This window comes from Mobula hypostoma, chromosome 5, assembly GCF_963921235.1.
Source record: "Mobula hypostoma chromosome 5, sMobHyp1.1, whole genome shotgun sequence".
In the NCBI taxonomy this organism is placed as follows: Eukaryota; Metazoa; Chordata; class Chondrichthyes; order Myliobatiformes; family Myliobatidae; genus Mobula; species Mobula hypostoma.
The window spans coordinates 164878507-164900018 of record NC_086101.1 but is presented as its reverse complement, the minus strand read 5'-3'; the positions used below and the strand labels follow the sequence as shown (position 1 = coordinate 164900018).

Here is a 21512-nt window from a genome sequence, read left to right as displayed (position 1 = left end):
TGAGAAATATTAGAATCAAGTTTGAAGAACAAAAATTAAATGAAGGAAAAAATAAGTGGTAATCAAACAAGAAAATATTGATCTATGCAGAGATGCAAATAAATGAAGCAGATTCATTTTGGAAGAATCCAAACTGAAACATTGTTGATGTTTCATGAAATCATAAGATTATGGAAACATATTCAGAAAAATGACAAGCTCACTGATTTCAAAAGGTTAATATGCCCAGTTGAAGATACAGAGGCCAGACTGGAGAGGTTGAAAGAATTAAAATAGTTGCTAACTGGAAGCTCAGGATTGTTCATGAACACAGGTGATTCACAAAGCAGTAATCCAAACTAACCTGGTTTCTTAGTGTAGAGACCACATTGTCAGTAGCAAATGTACAACACTAGATTGGATGAAGTGCAAATGAAATACTATTTCACCTGGCAGAATTGTCTACAAAAGGAAGAGGTAAAGAACACAGTTTGCATTTTCTTAGTTGAAGATTGAAGAGCAGAAAAGGTAACTCAACCAAGGATTTTGTTCCACTATAAATGACTAGGCTCATAAGTGTCTGTTCTATTCACCACACTTTTGTTCACAGCCTATTCCTTCCCCTTCCTTTGTCTTTCACTTCACTACCCTCCACTCATTTTTTCCCACTTTCCCCTCCTACCTTTCAGCATGATGACACCAACAAATACATCTTCCCTTCCTCTCTCCCCTACCGAGCACTTTGATACGACTGCAGCTCCAGGACATCGGTTTATTCACCAGCAATTGTAAAAGTCAACTTCAGGTGCTTGCTTTCTCTTCTTCTAATACAACTGGTCATTCCTACAGTGAGTCATCCATCTGTAATGCTTGCTGATTTTACGCTCTCTGGTTGTAGTCAGAACTGTTGGGCATTTCCAAGAGCTCTACATTTTACATTCCTTTCTTGTTCTTTCAAATAGAGATACTAAAGGTTCAATGTGCAATCCTGTAATTGAGGAATATTTCTGCCCTTCAACACGGAAGTCTTCAATTTGTATTAATTATATGAAAATACAACAAAATTGCTTAATTGTGCTATATACTTTATCTTAGTTGCCACATCCTGCAAAGTATCAGCAAAGTAAACACCACCAAAAAAAACTTAGAACCATTCTTCAGAGGTTTGTTTTTATTATAGGGTGGAAAGCGCATTTATACAGTGTACTGCAACTCCAAACAATGGCAGAATGCAATTTACAAAATATACAAATAAATACCTGTGATTTTAATAAATCCAAATCAATGCAAAATGATTGTGGACTTAATACTTAAAATATTCATGTCAGCATTTCAAGTCCATTAAAGAAAATTAGGCTTAACAGGCTACTATAGAAGTATGAACATTACATTATTTTGGAAAAAATGCTATTGATGCTTAACTTTACAAATCATAATATGATCAGTTAATATAAAGAAGGTAAAACAATGCATTTTGAAAAAGTTAGCAATTGTGCAAAAATTTATACATTCTGCCAAATTAGACCAGAAATACATGATTTTGCAAAATTTCTTGGTCAAATATTGCTTTATTTCATTGCACTTGAGTCGACAGACTTTAAAAAATGTTATTAGTGCCATGGTAATGGCAATTTGGAAAAATTTCACAAGATTGGCTTGAATGAAAACATCCGCTTGGTCCATTTGTTTTTACCCTTATAGAAAACCTACATCCAGTTTTTTTCTAAAAGTCCTACATCCTGGAAAAGAATATTTCATCAGAATTGCAAAACTTTGGCCGCATATGTATCAGTTTGTAAATTTCCAATCAGCCTTTAACCGTCAAATCCCAGCATTCAACTAAGCCAGAGATTTTCAATCAAAATAAAAATGGCCAGCATTCATATCAGATTTTAAAACTGAACGTGGCCCTCTCCAATCTGGTTGTCTAGTTGTTGTTCAATAGGTACATATAATGTCAGAGAAATGTATACAATATGCATCCTGAAATTCTTTTTCTTCACACACCGTATGGAACTTTTCAAAGTATAAAATAGAAAAACAAAATGGCAATGCAGGATCCAGGGGAAAAAATTAGCCAACTGAAGCACAGTAACAAGAAAAAAAAACAAAATCCCACATAACAATATTTTTGTTTTGTTGCAAAAATTAATTTCGCAGCTTTTTCACAAGCCAGAGAACTGTAGATTCATTGCACTCGAGATACCATGCCTAATTGAATAAGTAAATGTGACATTCTGTACCACTTCCATTTGTAGAAAGGCCAATCTGCTTGAAGTGAGGTTAAAAAATTTCCAGGCAAAATAAATTTGCTCATTCATACTGTCAACTAGATGGAACAAGAAAAAACATTATGTATCAGTTTGTTCCAATGAAAGTGGGGTGTGACAAATGATCCTCCTGGCAAATGCCCAACATTTTTAAACACTTAATTCCAAAAATCAAGTCTGTTCAAAGTCTTTCTTCATTTTTACTGTACAAGTTTTCAGAGGGCTTAATGAGTTCCCATTACTTTTCAGATAAATCAAAATAGATCCCATTATAACATGATAATTTAGAAACTTTGAAGAAAATTTTAAATAGTTCAGTGATACAAATGCAATTGTTCTTTGATATTTTGTTACACACTATTCCTCAATGCCCAAAGTAAGACACACATAACAATGTCAACAAATGTCCTAGCCTGTAATTCTATTTTTATCAAATAAAACTGAGGGATAAATTTGTCATTGTAGCACTTCAAGTGGAAGGGCTGTCATCCAGCTTTTATTTTTCTCCTTAGGTATTTTTGCTACACAAGGCTTTTTTAAAAAAGTTTCTTCTCTGGACCCATACAAATTTCTGGGAATCAGAAGTTTTTCGGCTGATTTGCCCAAATAATTATTTTCCACATAAGTTTAGAATGCATCCAAAGGCACAAAGCAAACTTAAATATCATCAGGTCTTTCCTCATTTCCACATAACAGGCACTTTCATCAAAGAATTAAATTTTCAGTTTGACAACAGGTTTCCAATGTGAAGTACTACCTCTTTCTACAGCTGCTGCCTGAGTTGCTAAGTGTTTCCAACATTTGCCAGTTTTGCTTCAGATTTTCAGCATCAGCTGTTTCTTAAATTTTCAATTTTGTTACCCTGTTGACTTCAGCAAACTAAGATTAAGGATTGACTCTTTGTCCTTGTGCATGGTTTCACAGCACATCGGATGGTGCAATTTTTATTTTGAATCCATACAATTTACATCCTGTTAAAGTTGTCCTCCAAATCTATGCAGTGCCTTCAAAAGCTGTCCTTTCATACTTCTCAACTTCTATTTGCCTTTCAGCCTTCTGCTTTGATCACAATTTTTTCAATAGATAATTCTATTCTTTCATGTCTAACTGCAAGCCACGTTAGCCTGTTCATTTAGATCTGCTTTATTCAGTGTCATCCTTTTAGTGTCAGCTCCTTAACTTATTTCTTGACAAACTCTTGGGAATGTTCCACGTCCGTGCAACTTTAAAGCCTGAAGGGAGCATACAGACACTATGAAAGAAATATGCGTGTTTCTAAGTGCACAGTTATTCTCTTTCTACCCTAACAAGCAAAAGGAAACACATGTCTGAAATCTAGATTAACAACAGTTGCTGCAGTTTCTCAGCATTATCAATTTTTGATCCATGTGCTCCCAATTACAAGTTATTTGGTACAGCTCCATGTCACATCAGATGATTCAACTACAACTATGAGCTGCTGATAGACAGCTAGGGCTCACATATATTACCACAAGAGTCTATAAATCCAATTAAGCCCCTCTCCTGATTGACTTTTTTTTTTCAGGTAAAAAGGATATACAGATCTTGAACATTTCTCCATTTCTTATTAAGCGAAATATAGTTCATGTTTACTCTGTAATCAAATAAATCACCTCCTTTCAAACAGAAAAATAGGAATGCTCCGTCATCATCTGTTTCTTCTTTCAGATCTTGCACATTTTTCCAAAGACAAGGCTACAAATATAAGCCACCAAAATTCCTAAAAGTATACAAATCAACATGCTGCAATTAACAGAGAAATAGATTTTCAAATTTTTCATATCAGTAACTACCTTCTTTAACAAAGCCAATTAATTTAAGACACTAGCTACCCAGAGGATGCACACACTTAAATTTTCACCACCAAAATACCTTAGAGTCCAAATCTACACTGAGTCAACATTCCACAATCATATACAATGGTGTGGGATGATTAGGCTGCCTTGAGTTACTCTCTCTGTTCACTTCAATGCAAGAAATATCATTGAAATTTGAGTCTTGCATACCCAAAAGCTTATAAGCAAATATTGCATTTTGCACAATTTTACAAATTAGGTAAGGTCTATCACAGTACTGAACAAGTAGAAAATATAGCAACATTACTAATTACATTAAAAACAAAGGATGATATTTCCTTCAGTGCCCCTTGTAACACTTAAAAGTATAAGTAACAGAACAATTTGTTACTTACCATTTGTATGCATTGATTCCATCCAAAGATATTTGGTCATAATGATAACTATTAAAAAGCATTCCATTCACACATTCATAGTCAGCCTTAACTATTGTACAAATCAGTATTTCATTCACATTTTTAGAAATATTTTAAATTGCTGTTTGGTTAAAGATTTCGTGAAGAAATGCTTATTACAATTGTATTTTTTTCTAAGCTGGGGGGGGGTTATTAAAATTTGCGATTAACATCCTATATTCATTTCAACTCATTCATGGGTAAGCATGACTTCTCAATAAATTCTCACTGTGCCCTCTAATGAATTGATGGTAAAGTGGCCAAGAGCCTCAGAGTGCGCTTGGTTGCATCAAATGTCACGCTCCACCTGTGGGATAAACAAAACCTACTGCTTTCTCTTGACTGGTTCAAAAGTATTAATTAACAGTCATGGGCAATGAAATAGTGGTAATTTTATGGTACTTGTACACACAATTGAAACAACCTATTTCAACACTATATCATAATATAGACAATGTACATTCTAATGTATATTATGCTTAGAGATTCTAGAAGAAATTGTTTTAACTGCCTTCAAAATCAATTGTATGCATTATCCCTCAAAATTCAATTTATACAACAAATTAAAAAATGTTGATGTACAAGTGAAATAAAACAAATGATTTACCATTAATTTTAACTAAAAGTCAAGCTAACATACACACGAGAAAAAAACCTAAACTGCACACTTCAATAGCTCTTCAGAGTCAAATAAGCTGGAAAACAAAGAGGGATCCACATTTCATGAATATCTGTAACATTCTGCTGTAATAAATAGGATTGCAAATACAGTACAGAAGTGTCTGTAATTTACAAACACTTCTACAATTAGATTAGCTGACTAAGTCTAGTTTTTCAAAATCTGATGAGCCCTTCAGATTGAAATTTAAATTAACTTAAAGAATTCTGTACACACAAAATAACTATACAATTTCACTTTCAGAAACTGCATTTACTTTAGCAAACTCAGCCATATAATACAGTATCCATTCTTCAAAACTAAAAGTACTTTTTTCTTCAGGCCCATCATAGAAGCAGGAATTTCTTCAGTGGTATTGCTGATTTTAGGAAACAGCACAGCGGTTAAAAAAAAAGTCCACTAGTGACAAGAATATCTATCACCACTTGAAAATTAGTCCTGCAAAAGGGTAAGACACATAATCAAGAGCCAATCATAACGTCCATCATGAAGGCAAGAAATGATCTCATTGATCAACAAGACTGTAACATTTAACAGTAGTACAATCCGTTGCTTTACTTTGTCATTTTAAAAAGCTGTCAATTCAACCATTTTATTCTCTTCTATTCACACTGCCTTCAGAAATCTAATTAAAGCAATTATTTTAAGTGGAAATAAAATACTTTTCCCTACATATGATCCAACGAAACAAAATGCCCAGCAGGAGTCCAAAACACTATTGAACATGCCAATGGTTGATTTTATAAATCCGATTAAAATGGGCAAGTACAACCATTTTCACAAGTAGAATTGAAATTTCTCAAAAATTTTTATGGCAGGAATTGGTTTTGCACTGTTAATTTGTATTAGTTGAAGGCACAACATACTTAATTATTGCAGTTCAATTTCCAGAAGACATTCCATAAATTCACTCCACTTGTATTTGACAATATCAAATTACACTTTTCTACAAAGCTCATACTCCAACAATTTAGGATTCATAGTTACAGTTTTGTATTCAATTACAATAGAAACAGTAAACCAACCAACGTATAGAATGATGAATGGCATTTTTAGTTAATAGACAATGTAGGAGAGTAAAGAGAAAATTTGCAAACAATTAAACATGGTTAAAAGTAGTTGAGCATCGACTTGGAAGTGTGTGTTTTTTAGTGTAGCTACAGATGATGCTTCACACAAAAAATCCAATCCAAATGTACACTGGTAGTACAAACAATTCTTCAAATCACAAAGTTGCGTGCAAATTAGACAGCAATCCAGTGTAACACAGAAGACGCAAGATTCTCCAGTAATTCAGAAATACAATATTAAGGAGACAGTGAAACATGCTATTTACAGCTTAGCTAACAAAGGAGGGAAACAGATGAGTATGAATGATCCAAAATATCTATGGAAAATAAAAAGCAATTAAAAAAGAACATTTCTGTCAAGCAAGTACAGTTTCTCATCTTTTAGCCCATCCGAAACCTAATTCAAGGGCTATGTGAAGTTGTTTTTTTTAAACTTTTTCCCCATATAAAGGTTCATGCTGAAGTTATGACGAGATCATGTTCATAGATATCAGTGTGGCTGTAATGACTGGAGTGGTACATGGATTAGGTGAAATGTGTTTGAAGAGATGGAGTGCTTCCCTTCCTCCTTTAAATTTGGTTGCCTTTGAAAGCACCACGAGCAGCAGAAGAGGCTGCATTTGCTGCAGCAGTTTGTACAGTTTTGTTAGACATTACTCCTGTTGCAAACTCTTGCTGAGCTTTTTCAAAGCTAGCTCCTGTAGTACGATACATTCCATGCACCTAAGGAAGAAAATTTTTAAATTAATAATCCAAATGCAAAATAGTGCCAGACAAGTATGATCAGGAATTCAAAACAATAATAAATGGAAAGTTGACAGAATATAACATTTATTTCAACATCAAAAATGTCACACAGGCTATTTTCAAGTGATCTTAGGCCACAGTACCTATATTAGTGACCAGACTGCCACCTACAGATCTAGTTCGTAATTGCAAACTGTAATCACAAATTTACACATTCTTAAAAGACTGCAATTCCAACCAATCACTATTTTTGAAATGAGGATGTAATCTTTCTTCTCCAAGTTAAAAGACTATATTTAAATGCAATTTATGCACACATTCCCAGTACTGGAGTAATATAGTCAAAACAAAAATATCTTATTATCAGGAAATTTCTCCCATTTTGCTAATTAACAGGTTTTGGATTTATCTTTTAAATTAATGCCTGCTTTGTAGGTGAGGTTCAACAGATATTCAATATTCATAGATTATCCAACCATGAGATTGAAAATGTTGATCTAAAAGCTGTAACATGCACTAGCTGTGGTCTCTGGACAGTAACTGAAAACTAGAAACATGGGCAATTTATCTCTTTTTAAGAGGGAATGATTATGAATATGGTCCTGGAAACACCATTAGTTCAGCAATGGCTCAGTGTCAGTATTCATTGGTCAAATGAGTCCAAAAAAGCCTTTTGCTGATTAATGCCAGAAGAATACCAGCTTAGATTGTGTGCAGATCAGCTGGCAGGTGTATCTGCAGAAATATTCGACCCTTTGATTAAATCTGTGTTTCCCACCAGCTTTAAGACTGCTATTATCCTGGTCCTCAAGAAAAATAAGATAACACATTTAAACAACTCCCGCTCCATTGCTTTGACATCTACCATTATGGAGTGCTTCAAGAGGCTGGTCATGACCTGCATCAAATCCACAGTCTTCCTGACAACCTCAACCCATTGCAATTTTCCTACTACTGAAACAGGTCAACAGAAGATGCCATCTCCCTGCACTCATCTCTGGGGCATCTGGAGAATGAAGACACATACATCAGACTATTGTTTATTGTCCACAGTTCTGCCATCAATACAATTATTCCAAGTAAAAAATCATCATGAAACTCCAGACACTGGGAGTCAATGCCTCCCTCTGCTACTGGATCAACTGTACACAATCAGTAAGGATAGGCAGCAACATCCCTGCCACAATTATTCTAAAGACTGGTGCTCCACAGGGTTGCATCAATTTCCTCTTCTACTCCATGTACACTCAAGACCACATGGCCAAATTCTGCTGTAACTCCATCTATAACTTTGAAGGTTGTACCATCGTAGAGGCCCATATCTTAAATAATGGCAAGTCAGAGTAAAGGAAGGGGATAGAGAGCTTAATTGCATGGTGTTAAGACAACAATCTTTCTCTCAATGTCAGCAAAAGAGCTGTTCATTGACTTCATGAAGAGGAGTGGTGCACATGCTACCTCCATCAATGATGTTGAGGTCGAGAGTGCCGAGACCTTCAAGTTGCCAGGACAGAATATCACTAATAAATAACCTGACCCTGTCCAACCACACACTTACATCCAGGAAAGCTCATCAAGTGCCTCTACTTCTTCAGGAAGCTAAAGAAACTTGCTATGTCCAAAGTTCAAGGTAAATTTATTATCAAAGTACATGAATATCACCATACACAACCCTGAGATTAATTTTCTTGCAGGCATACTCAGTCAATCCATAACAGAATAATAACCATATCAGAATCAATGAAAGAGCACACAACTTGGCCGTTCAAGCTGTGTGCAAAAGACAACAAACTGTGCAAATACAAAAAGAAATAATTATTAATAAACAAACAATGAATATCAAGAACATTAAGATGAAGAGTTGTTGAAAGTGAGTCCTTTGGTTGTGGAAACATTTCAATGATAGGGCAAGTGAAGCGAAGTGAAGTTATCCCCTTTGGTGCAAGAACCTGATGGTTGAGGGGTGTAACTGTTATTGAACCTGATGGTGTGCGTCCTGAGGCTCCTGTATCTTCTTCCTGATGGCAACAATGAAAAGAGAGCATCTCCTTGCTGGTGGGGGTCCCTGATGATGGATGCTGCTTTGCTGCGAAAGCACTTCATGTAGATGTGCTCTGTGAGAGGACTTTACCCGTGATGGACTGGGCCGTATCCATTACTTTTTGTAGGATTTCCTGTTCAAAGGCATTGGTGTTTCCATATCAGGCTGCAATGCAGCCAATCACTATATTTTCCACTACATACCCATAGAAGTTTGTCAAAGTTTTAGATGCTATGCCGAATCTCCATACATTCCTAAGCAGAGGCGCTGCTGTGCTTTCTTCATAATTATACTTGCATGCTGCACCCCATGACAGGTCCCCTGTCAATCTTTATCATTTTTTTATTGATACACCACAGAAAGCATTCTATCCGGATGCATAACAACTGAGTATGGCAACTGCTCTGCATGTGACCACAAGTTGTTGCAGCATGTTGTGGACACTGCTCAGCACATCACAGATACCAGCCACCCTTCTATGAACTCTGTCTATACCTCTCCGCATCAGGAAAGCAGCCACGTTATCAAAGACCCCCTCCCATCCCAGACATTCTCTCTTCATCTCCTCTCTCCTATTGGGCAGAAGGTACAAAAGCATGAAAGCTTGTACTTCCAGGCTCAAGGACAGCCTCCACTGCTCTTTTATACTGCTATTAAATAGCTCCCTAGTACGATAAGTTCAACTCTTGACCTCACAACCTACACTTCACTTTCTCTGCAGCTGTTACACTTTATTCTGTATTGTTATTGTTTTTCCTTAATGTACTATGATCTGTACGAACAGTATGCACAAGCTTTTCTCTATACTTCACTACATGTGACAATAATTCCATTCTATCTTCAGCTGATTGATCTGTAGTTGTTTACTTTGATCACTGAGACATAAAGGCATATATTATTGGTGGGAGATTTCAAAGTCTAATGGCAGAAATATTAAGGTTACATTACCATTGGTGAAGCTGGCTGGTTCCAGAAGAACTTAGCTACAAAACGGAATTGTAGCAGCTGGCAAGTGAACCAAATGGTGCAACAGATCTATTTCACTCATCCTTACCAATCTAACCTTAACAGATAGCCAAGGCAGTATTGATAGGATTAACTATCACACTGTCTTTGTGAAGACTGTCCCATCTACAAAAAGAGCACCTTCCATTGTACAAACACCATACTATTAGATTCATAACAGAACCAGCAGCTGAAAAGTGAGCATTTAGAAGGTGCTGGGAGCTATCAGCAGATCTGGATTCAACCACAATCTACAAATCTAATTTAATTATTGTAATTAAGCAAAAATATCAAAGAGTCTATGTTGCTGAGTACTTTCCTGAAATACATAGCAGCTTGGCTACTTACAGCACAAATCATTAACACTATTGTTGGGATATGGTCTGGTCCATGTGGTTTTGTCATACCCAGTACGATCAGCCATTTTTTTTACATCTTGTGGATTGGCTAAGAATAGGCTAATGTTATAGTGAGAGTTCATGAAGGAAGCAGAAATTACACTTCCATTCAGCATTTCTGACTCAGAATAACTGCAAATGCATCAGCCTCATCTTTGATCCTCACATGAAGGACTCAACCACTGTTGAGGATGGGAATGATCTTAAGAGTCACTTCTTCCTATTAGAATCTTAAGTGTTCACCACCATGCTTGACTAAATGTATCAAGATCTCATTGCAGCCTTAATATAAACATAGACAAAAGAATAATACATCGAGGAACCCTGCTAAAATGCAAGTCAAAGAAAGATAGCTGCTTCTTTTCATTCCAAGTTAACTGGGAATATTCACAGATGAATGCAAAATATTCAATTTCATTTGCAACCCCTCAAGAAATGTAATATTTAAATGTCTACACATAACAAGAACTAGATAAACATCAGACATAAAGTGCTGTGACAAGTAACATACATAACATGAGTGAGCAAGTATTCACAATGAAACAATGTTTAAACATAAAACTCCTAATGTTCAATGACACCCAAGAAAAGAGACGTCTGAGTGAGAAGGAAAGCTGGGAGGTAGAGCAAGAGGTCAAACTGAGAGACTTCCACTAAATAACTCACACCCTTCATGTGAAATATTGGGCCATTCCTTTCATAGCTGATCTAACTCTTTGAATCCCCTACCCAACAGTGATGTGGGAGTGCCATCACCTGAAGGTATAGCATTACCCCATTTAATGGTAATGAATGTTGGCCTTGCCAGGGGTGCCCATAATTCCTATTAATTAAAATCTCAGAAATTTGCAAGTTAACATCCACTGCAGAAAGCTGTGTCTTTAAAATCAGTCTTAGGTAGAAATGAAAGACAACTCCATGAAGATCTTCAAAAGTCAAAAAGATGGGCAGCAACAGGTTTTTATGTGACTTAAACGTAAATGTGAAAAATTTACATTGAGATTTTGGAGAAACAAGTGACTATGAGTTGGTTGGCAAAATAACAAATGAGGAGAACTTAGTGTTGGGTAAAACCAGCAAAGTTTGAGGAGTTGGAAGTTACAGAAGATATGGCACAATAGGCTAGCAACAAAGCCAGTGCAATAATTACACAGGTTTAGTTCAGGTGAATGGAAGAAATCAATACTTGAATTGCAAGTGGGGTGCATTTATAACAGGGAACTATATGGAGTCGATGTTCAGCTTTGATTAAATGCCTAAGATTGCAAAAACCTGGCTCAACCCATGATGGGCAGAATGAAATCAGTAATAAAAAATGTATAGTAGCTGTGATTTCAGCAAAAAACAAATACTGCTAGATTTTAAAAGATTTAATAGCCCTGGAAATACAGGCTTTAAGCTTTCAATACTTCCAAATTGATTTAGGGATTATCAAAATCCACAAGGATTATTCAGCTTCAATGAACTACCAAAGGAAGATGTAATAGTCTTAATTTGGAGGACAAATGCCGTGGTTTGAGTAACAGAAGATTGCTCTGTCTTTATCCTAAGAAGGAAAAAAAAACTCAAGTAAAAAGGAAACCATTTAGGACAAAAAAAATTTAACTATTGTTTTTATTTCCTATTAGGCAAATTTTTATTATAGAAACATAATGCAATTTTATGGCAGTTATTTAATTAACAGGTTTATATTATAAATTAATCAAAAAATGTATTAGTTCAAATCAGGAATCTAAAATAGAAAAGTAAAACAGATAGTTTTCCCTGAATACTTACTGAGATCTTTTGCAATTCTTAAGTCTCACATTGATTATTTTGAGACCAGTTTTATAGTAATTCAAGAATTTTAGAACATGTCCACATTCATTTTTTTTTCAATTTGCAAACACAAAGTAATAAAAAAATGATATAAATATTTCCTGTGATATTTTCAATCTTAATAATTAATTTATTAAATAGCAGGATGAAATGAAGTGCAACTGTACAATTGATACACAGCAATTGCTTACCTTTTTAAACATAATTAATGAGACAACAGATGAACCAGTAAAAGCTGCTGCAATAATCATCATCAGAACACCGACAGGAATACTTCTATTTAGAGCTGTTAGTGCTGAAATCCAACCACTGAAAAACATAACTTTAATGTAATCTTTTAAAATGCAAACTATGTAACAATACTTCTACATAGCAGAGATCTACAAAATCAAGGTTTTCTAAATACTTCAAAAATAATTTACAAATTAAAGCACAAAACATTTCCCCTCATTATAGAATACATAACATGTTCCACATTCTTTCCTGAAACTACAAAACACTTGTGGACACCCCAGAAGCTGAAATATACTGTGCCACTGATAAATCCAGACCAAGAAGGTCTCAAGTTTTGATCTCTGGCCCATGATAGGTAAAGTCAGTATAAAATATACCATTTAGGAACACATGAAATCTTGGCAGCCCTAAGTGTTAGAAAACCCCAGTTTTTCAATCTTGAGCACAGTCTAATGATCATTGCTCCAAAACTAAACATGCAAACACTGGTTTAAAAAGGGCAAATTAGCCTTGGCTATAAGTGGCGCTACAAGGAAATGGTTAAAAGCATGAGATGGGCCAATCACTGACACCACATAATCAAATAAATGCATGCAGGTTTCCTCCAAACTCAATTAATATCCCTTAAAAATTAATTTAGTTAAAACAACAAATCAGCCAGCCAAGAAAATAATGTCATACTGACTACTGACATCTATCAGATGGCAATTCTATTGCAATCTAGAAGTAATACTTACCAGTTCCCCCACTGTGGAATTCCTACTGACTGTAGAACATGGACAGCAAACTGACAGATAAATACGAAGAAGAATAAAAAGAAGCTGAAGGAACTGTCACTCCTGAAATAATAATGCACCTTTGTCAGTTTTATTTAAGATAGTTACCCTCTCCATGATCTCTGCAAAACCTTATATTTCTACATTCTTGAAGGAGAGTGAAGGGGAAATAGTAGGATAAATTGAACTGGGGCACAGCATTATAAAAGTCTATTTCATATGTCAAAATAAAATCATGAATAATTCAAAGTGATATTCTATGGACTAAACGGCAGAACCCCCTTTTAGAGATGATTTTAATATTAATGAGGAAAACAAATATAAAAGGGCAATTTAAAGAGCAAGCTAATATTAAAAAATCTGTGGCATTAAGTTAACATGTTGTGTCTCTGTAATGCTAATTAGTGTAATGCTCAGATTCACAAGGTTGAAATCATGTATAGCTGTCCTCAAGTTACGTAAGAGGACTGATAGTTCCTCAAAACTCTAAGCTGATTTTTTGTAAGCTTGAAACAATTTTAATGATGATTGATTAACACAAACTTCTATTTATTACCTTGTGAAGTTACAATGGTACAGATTTAGATTGCCTACTTCTAATGGCTACCTTTGAAAGTCTTAAAAGTATCAGTGGATATTACAAAGTTTGATAAAGCATTTTACAAGTATCCATGGAAGAGGTTGCCATCACTTTCCAAAACAAATCTCTTTAAGTGGTTTCCTATTATGAATTCATTCTTAAAGACAATTGTGTCTGATTACTGCGAGAGGTTACAAGTAAATATTATTTTTTGTCTTTTGAATTAATTAGCTGCTACCCACATCTCCATAACTTGCATTTCAGTATTTAACTGCCCTATCTTGAAAAAGAGTCTTAAAAAATTTATTTGAGAATTTGTGTTGTGTTAGATATCTAGAAGTCCAGTCTTCCAGAGCCCAAGGAGCCCCTGTATAGGAACACATAAAAAGTAATAAACTGGGTCAGAATTTATTAGATTAAAGTTTAGCATATAATTTAAAATTCTGACAGGAAAGTCAGTGGATCATAATTGATTCCCAAGACAAGGAATCCAAATCCAAAACAGGAGGATATAAAAAGGGAGACTGAGAAATCAGAAAAGAGACAAAGGCTCTAACTCTTTGAACTTGTCTACAGCTCAGACTTGTCCAACAAGCGGTTCACCACCCATAACTACTGTACAGTAGACTGCTGATGCAAATTCCTTCTAAGATTCTGAGATGAACAACAAGGCTGTACATTCACAGAATTGCTTTCAGAGTTGTTTCAGCCACAGTTCTGGTTTAGTAGCTGTAAAAAGTCGAAATTTATATTAAAAAATGACTGCAAAACTTATTTTAGCTAAATTTAACTAATAAAATGTGAATCATCTCATCACCTTTCTCCTTTATGGTCATTCCTTTTCCATCAAATGAATGACTTTGCTGTACTTGCACCAGGTTAAACTTTGCACAGGAACTGTGAGCTGACGTACAGTACCTGTGCAGATGCAAGATTATTTTAGGAAATTTAAGCTCAGGTTCTAGACTTCATAAGAAGTACAACCTTGGAGCACAGTTCAAAAATCCTTGGTGATCAGCTGTCTTGATTTTTATTTTTGCACTGAAATTCTCAACTTCAGCATAGATAACAGATGTGCCGAGCAAAACCGTCAGCATTCTAAGTAAGAGTCAAACCATTTTTAAAAAAAAAGGCTAGCCATACCAGCATTACCGCTGTTTCCCCTTGTCACCAGTAACTAACAAATATCCAATCATAATCTTAAAAATATTAATTTCCCACTGCATCAGCAGAAAAAGGTAGTTCCTGCCTTCATTCTTAGTTGACAGCTCTGAATGCTATTTCCTCTTGAACAAGTCCTTCAACAGGAAAGTATATTTTTACACCCCTCTACCATGTTGAATCTCAATAATTTTTATTGAATTTAAATCTTAAATGATCTTTTAAATTAAGGAAATACAAGGTAACCTTACCCTCAATTAATTTTTTATAGCTTTATCTGGTCAAAGTGCAGGATCCTGTACAAGGCAAACCAAGCTTTGCAAGAACTGCTAAAAATACTTCAGAAGTCTGAACATAGCTCTGAACAAATGAAGCTCAAAATCCCGTTTATGGATTCAAATCATCTTAAACTAAAGTATTATTTGTCAAAAGACTTTTTTGATTACTTTTATACATGTGCAAAGTTTTCATCAATCTGTGCACATAGATACCAAAATTTATTTGTACTAATACAGATCCTAGTTTTATGCTATTTAGGAATTATTCGATTTATTTTTCCAGCATCCTAAGTAGAATACCTCATTGTTCAGCCATAAAGCTCCATCTTTCCGGGCTTTATTCATTTTCTAATTTCTCTACATTCAGTTATAATTTACTGCTGTCGTTTGCATAACTCCAACAACGCGCACAATTCGATTCTTTCAGTCCATAATTAATAAAAACTGAGACCATGATACTAATAACTCAAGAACTGCCATTTATATTAAGAAAGGTGGCACAAAGATATTTTGATATAGAGCTCTTATATTTTAAAAAGTACCTACTCAAAATCAATGAAATATCAAACAAAATAGGAATAAACAGGTATCAACTGAGATTCAGTTACTTGGAGGTCAAAGCTGGGAACCAAATTTGATGTTGAGATAGAAAGAGCAATGGATATCCATATTAAAAAAAAATGAATGGTGCAAGTAAATGTATGATTCAATTAAATCATATAGCAAGTCTTGGTACGTCAGTATGCTTCAATCAGTACTTGGATAGTGATATATTAATGAAATAAACACATTAGCATTATGTCTGAAAAATTGCAGGAGTAAGATTACAATTTCCAGAGTTAAAATTCTTCTCAAAAAAAATAATTTGTGGCGTGCAGTGTACTCTTGCAAAACATAAAGTTCAACTTCAGGCTCTTTAAAATTATGATAGTTATACCTTTACCAGTTTTATTTTATAAATACAGCATATGAAAAGGTCAATTTACTAACCTGAAAGCTTTGTAAAGTGGTCTGTACCAGCAAACAAACGAACAGGGGGTAAAAAGTAAGAACCAGAGAATGGACAGACCAAAGTCCACGCCTCGATAGCTATCAACACAGAACCAGGCAAGACAACCAAAAATATTTACCAGAAGTGTTACTGCATGAACTGTAGGGAGAAAAGGAAAAAATAAGTTTTAAAATAGAGCTGTTTATAAGTACGTAAAAACCTATTACTGTAGCAGAAATTAAATCATTTTAACTACGCAACAACTTCACATTCACCATATGCTACAAACAAATCAAAATTACATGCATTTCTGTATCCTACTTATACAAAATACCACTATATTCAGTATGAAGTTATGAAAATTATTCAATATGCATTGGAAAAATGGAGTTGTAGGAAAACTAAATATTGTAAATTTTCGCAAGAAAAAGGATGAACAAGCATATTATCTAAATGATATAAGATTACAGAGTACAGAAACAGAGGGATCAGTGAGCCCTGGCACTTGGTTTACAAAAGGCTGATATGCAGATACAACAAGTAACCAGTAAGGCTAACAAAAATGTTCTTGTTTATCATTAGGGGAACTGAATATAGAAGGGAGGTCAGGCTCTTTTTTTGACGTACTGTCCTAGACAGACAACATCCGTGGAACACTGATCTCCTTATTTAAGGGTGAACGCTATTGCACTGGAGGCAGTTCAAAGGTGATTTACTAGGCTAGTATGTGTAACGGTTTGTCCTCTGAAGAAAGGTTGGAGAGATTATACAAGTTTCCTCAGGTGTATAACAGGTTGGATGCTTCATCTTGTGGGAGATTCTACAAACCCCATTTCCAGAAAAGTTGGGATATTTTCCAAAATGCAATAAACAAAAATCTGTGATATGTTAATTCACGTGAGCCTTTATTTAACTGACAAAAGTACAAAGAAAAGATTTTCACTAGTTTCACTGACCAACTTAATTGTATTTTGTAAACATACACAAATTTAGAATTTGATGGCTGCAACAGACTCAACAAAAGTTGGGACACAGTTAAAATAAGATTGAAAAGTGCACAGAAAATTCAAGTAACATCGATTTGGAAGACTCCACATTAAGCAGGCTAATTGGTAGCAGGTGAGGTATCATGACTGGGTATAAAAGTAGCATCCACCAAAGGCTCAGTCTTTGCAAGCAAGGATGGGTCGTGGCTCACTCCTTTGTGCCAAAATTCATGAGAGAATTGTTAGTCAGTTCAAAAGGAACATTTCTCAATGCAAGCTTGCAGAGAATTTAGGTCTTTCAACATCTACAGTACATAATATTGTGAAAAGATTCAGAGAATTCAGAGATATCTCAGTGCGTAAAGGGCAAGGTCGGAAACCACTGTTGAATGCACGTGATCTTCGAGCCCTCAGGCGGCACTGCCTAAGAAACCGTCATACTACTGTGACAATTATAGCCACCTGGGCTCGGGAGTACTTCGGAAAACCATTATCACTCAACACAGTTCATTGCTGCATCCAGAAATGCAACTTGAAACTGTATTACGCAAGGAGGAAGCCATACATCAACTCTATGCAGAAATGCAGGCAAGTTCTCTGGGCCCGAGCTCATCTCAGATGGACTGAAAGACTGTGGAACCGTGTGCTGTGGTCAGATGAGCCCGCATTTCAGCTAGTTTTCAGAAAAAATGGGCGTCAAGTTCTTCATGCCAAAGATGAAAACGACCATCCAGATTGTTATCAGTGAAAGGTGCAAAAGCCAGCATCGGTGATGGTATGGGGGTGCATCAATGCCCATGGCATGGGTGAGTTGCATGTATGTGAAGGTACCATTGACTCTGAGGCGTATATTAGGATTTTAGAGAGACATATGTTGCCATCAAGGAGACATCTCTTCCCGGGACGTCCATGCTTATTTCAGCAGGACAATGCCAGACCACATTCTGCATGGGCTACAACAGCACGGCTTTGTAGACACAGAGTGCGTGTGCTTGACTGGCCTGCTGCCAGTCCAGATCTATCTCCTATTGAAAATGTACGGCGCATCATGAAGAGGAGAATCAGACAACGGAGACCACGGACTGCTGAACAGCTGAAGCCTTATATCAAGCAAGAATGGACAAAATTTCCAATTGTAAATCTACTACAATTAGTATCCTCAGTTCCAAAACAATTAAAAAGTGTTATTAAAAGGAAAGGTGATGTAACACAATGGTAAACATGCCTCTGTCCCAACTTTTGTTGAGTGTGTTGCAGCCATCAAATTCTAAATTTGTGTATGTTTACAAAATACAATTAAGTTGGTCAGTAAAACTATTGAAAATCTTTTCTTTGTACTTTTGTCAGTTAAATAAGGGTTCACGTGAATTAACATATCACAAATTTCTGTTTTTATTGCATTTTGGAAAATATCCCAACTTTTTTGGAAATGGGGTTTGTAAAACTAATGGATCACCATTTAAAAATAAGGCTCATCTCTAAGACATAGCAGATAGAAGCAGAGACTTTTAATAAATTTTCAAGCAAAAATGGCCAAGGGGTGAGAAATGATTGAGAGTAATCAGGAAAGTGCAGAGATTAAAAATCAGGTCAGCCATGGTTTTATTTAATGGTGGAGGATGTTTGTGAAGCCAAATGGCCTCCACATGCACCTAATGTGCCTGTTCACCAAGTGTTTCTTAATGAATAGAACAGAATCTATTTAGTATTCCCATTCTGCCTAGTTATCTTGAAGTTCTAAAACTAATGAGCATTAAGTTAGAAAGTATAATTGAAAAAAAATTATTAAAATGCCACTGATCTTTGCAGACTTCGAAATGGAATGGGTTGGGGGAAATGGTAGAAAAAAAGAGAAACATCAAAACACATTTTATTTTTTTCTTGATTATTTAAATACTATTTAACAAAACAGTGGGATTTCTTTATTTGTTATATGTGATATTTTGAGAAATTTAATTTATAATTGATTATGCCATGCGTGAATACTCACAAGACTGAAATTACAGTAAACTTAATAAGAACATGCAACATTAATTACAATGAATCAGTTAACCTGGCACACCATGAAAATATTTTTAAAAATTTGCATGTTACATACCAATATTTTACAAATATAAAACACTAATGAAGTAAACTGCAGAATTTACGTACACATCCATAAGTAGTAGAGCATCTTGACTGTCTTTTGAAATTCAACAGGGATATCTACAGAGAGATCTTGATAGAAACATGGCCCCACAGGACATTTTTCAGGAAGCGGAGGCCAATTGTTCTTCCGAGCTGAAGAGAAAGTAATTACTTATTATGAAATCAGAAATATTAAAACTCAACCATTTCCATCTTTGTCAGCAATGAACATTTTTCACAATGGGTGGGAAAATACTTCTGCCAACTATAATGAAGGCATAGAAAGTAAAAGTACTCCATTTGTCCAGTGGGGATCATTCTATTCATCTATATGATATTTCTTAACCTTTTGAAAGTTATTCAAGACTTACTAAAACTGGTAATATCCTACAAGCTGTTATATTATTTCTGTAAGCACTATCCTAACCAACACCGTGATTGAGATTCGTTGAACATTAGTGATACTGTGCATAAACACCAACAATTGTCTGGATGTTACATTAGATTCACAATTGGACAATGTTAAACCACCAAAACTGAACCTAATTACCACTATTAGCTTGTGCTTTTTCCAAACTCATTTTTGCCATAGAAAAAAACTGATTTTGCTTTCAGCACAGAAGAGAATGAAACACACCAAAGCTAGTTTAAACAGTGGTTCATAACTAATAATCTGAAAAGAAATATTATAATATTTGATAACAATTAACTAATTTGTGAAATTTGTTGCAGTACACATCTATGAACTGAAAAGTTAAATCTAGAAACGTAAGAAATCTTATGTCAAAATGCAACGGAAAATGCAACAACATACGATCATAGCTGAGATTTTTCATTTCACGCTCCCGCCGATCAAGTTCTGCTGCTTTTTGCTCTAGTTCTTCCTGCCGTCTCAACAACTCAGCCTGGGCTGCAGCAGTTTCCTAAAACAAAGAATATGCAAGTTCATTTTATCCAATTTTAGAAAGTAAAAGCTATGGCAAGATTCATTCAACAATTTAATAGCCATGTTAATGCTACATCTATTTTGTAGATGAATTTTATGAAATGATATTGAGAATATAATTGTGCGGATGGAAGAGGGATGAAATAGAGAAACCTACTACAATACAGCAGCAATAGTCCCAAATTCCTCCACAAAAAGGAAGTTTTAAAGATGCAGTACAAAGTTAGGATACAGGTTATAAAATTTTGCCTCAAGAAATAAAAGGAAGTATGAAATAGGCAAGTCCAAGATAACCACTGTTTATAGTAGCTAAAACCAGACAAAAAGTTGTGTGTTCTCATATTTGTCACCCAGAGATCAACATTGCTTTCCATTATTCATTATCTAAAATTGCTTGTTGATTAATGCATAGGAGGTGGTGGGTTAAAGTTTTGCAAAACTGGACAGTTCAAATGAGAATTCCCAACTCTCTGTAAGGTTGTGCAGCCTTTTGTAATACCATGTGACTCCATCTGCAATAATAGTTGAATTCCAAGAACACAATGCCTGAACTACTGCTGTAACCCATGTGTCCATGTGAGTATCTAAAAGCCATTAAAAGCAATGAAACTTTGGATAAATTGTAAAATCGTATTTATTTTACTCGGCATACAAGTTTCTTAAACATCCTACACTCCACTTAATTAACATACATACTACTCATTTCTTCACAGGTTTATGAAAAAAATTATATAAAAACCATACAAAATAGTGAGGTTCAATACTTCTAAACATTAAAACAAAAAATTGAAATCAATTGGATGTCTAACATGACATGCGTGTTGCTTTTTCAAAGACAACCCCACAGTTTAATGTTCCTATTCAAGCTAAGCAACAGCCTTCATAATGATAAGTCTTTAACAAAGAAAACTTAATTTTAATTTTAACCTCTACCTTAAATACATCCAATGATCTGGCCTCCACAGCCACCTATGCCAACGAGTTCCATGGATTAACCACCCTCTAGCTAAAGAAATTATCTGCTTTTAAAGTGATGTCCTTGTATTCTGAGGTTGTGGCCTCTGGGTCTAGTCCAGCGGTCCCCAATCACCGGGCCGCAAAGCATGTGCTAACCGGGCCGTGAGGAAATGATATGATTTGGCGATATGAAATAT

At 35.2% G+C, this 21512-nt stretch overlaps 1 protein-coding gene across 1 annotated transcript in view; it reads right to left on the bottom strand.

Annotated features, from left to right (window-relative positions):
• Window positions 1-1110: 1110 nt before the first annotated feature.
• The window catches only part of scamp1 (secretory carrier membrane protein 1), a 46564-nt gene continuing 26162 nt past the window's right edge, over window positions 1111-21512 (bottom strand). The window contains exons 4-9 of the mRNA XM_063049312.1: window positions 20227-20335; window positions 19437-19565; window positions 16299-16458; window positions 13251-13352; window positions 12471-12588; window positions 1111-6993 (exon numbers count right to left, since the gene is read on the bottom strand). Of these exons, the coding sequence (XP_062905382.1) occupies window positions 6841-6993; window positions 12471-12588; window positions 13251-13352; window positions 16299-16458; window positions 19437-19565; window positions 20227-20335 (771 nt within the window). The 3' untranslated portion in view covers window positions 1111-6840. The remainder of the gene's footprint in view (window positions 6994-12470; window positions 12589-13250; window positions 13353-16298; window positions 16459-19436; window positions 19566-20226; window positions 20336-21512) is intronic.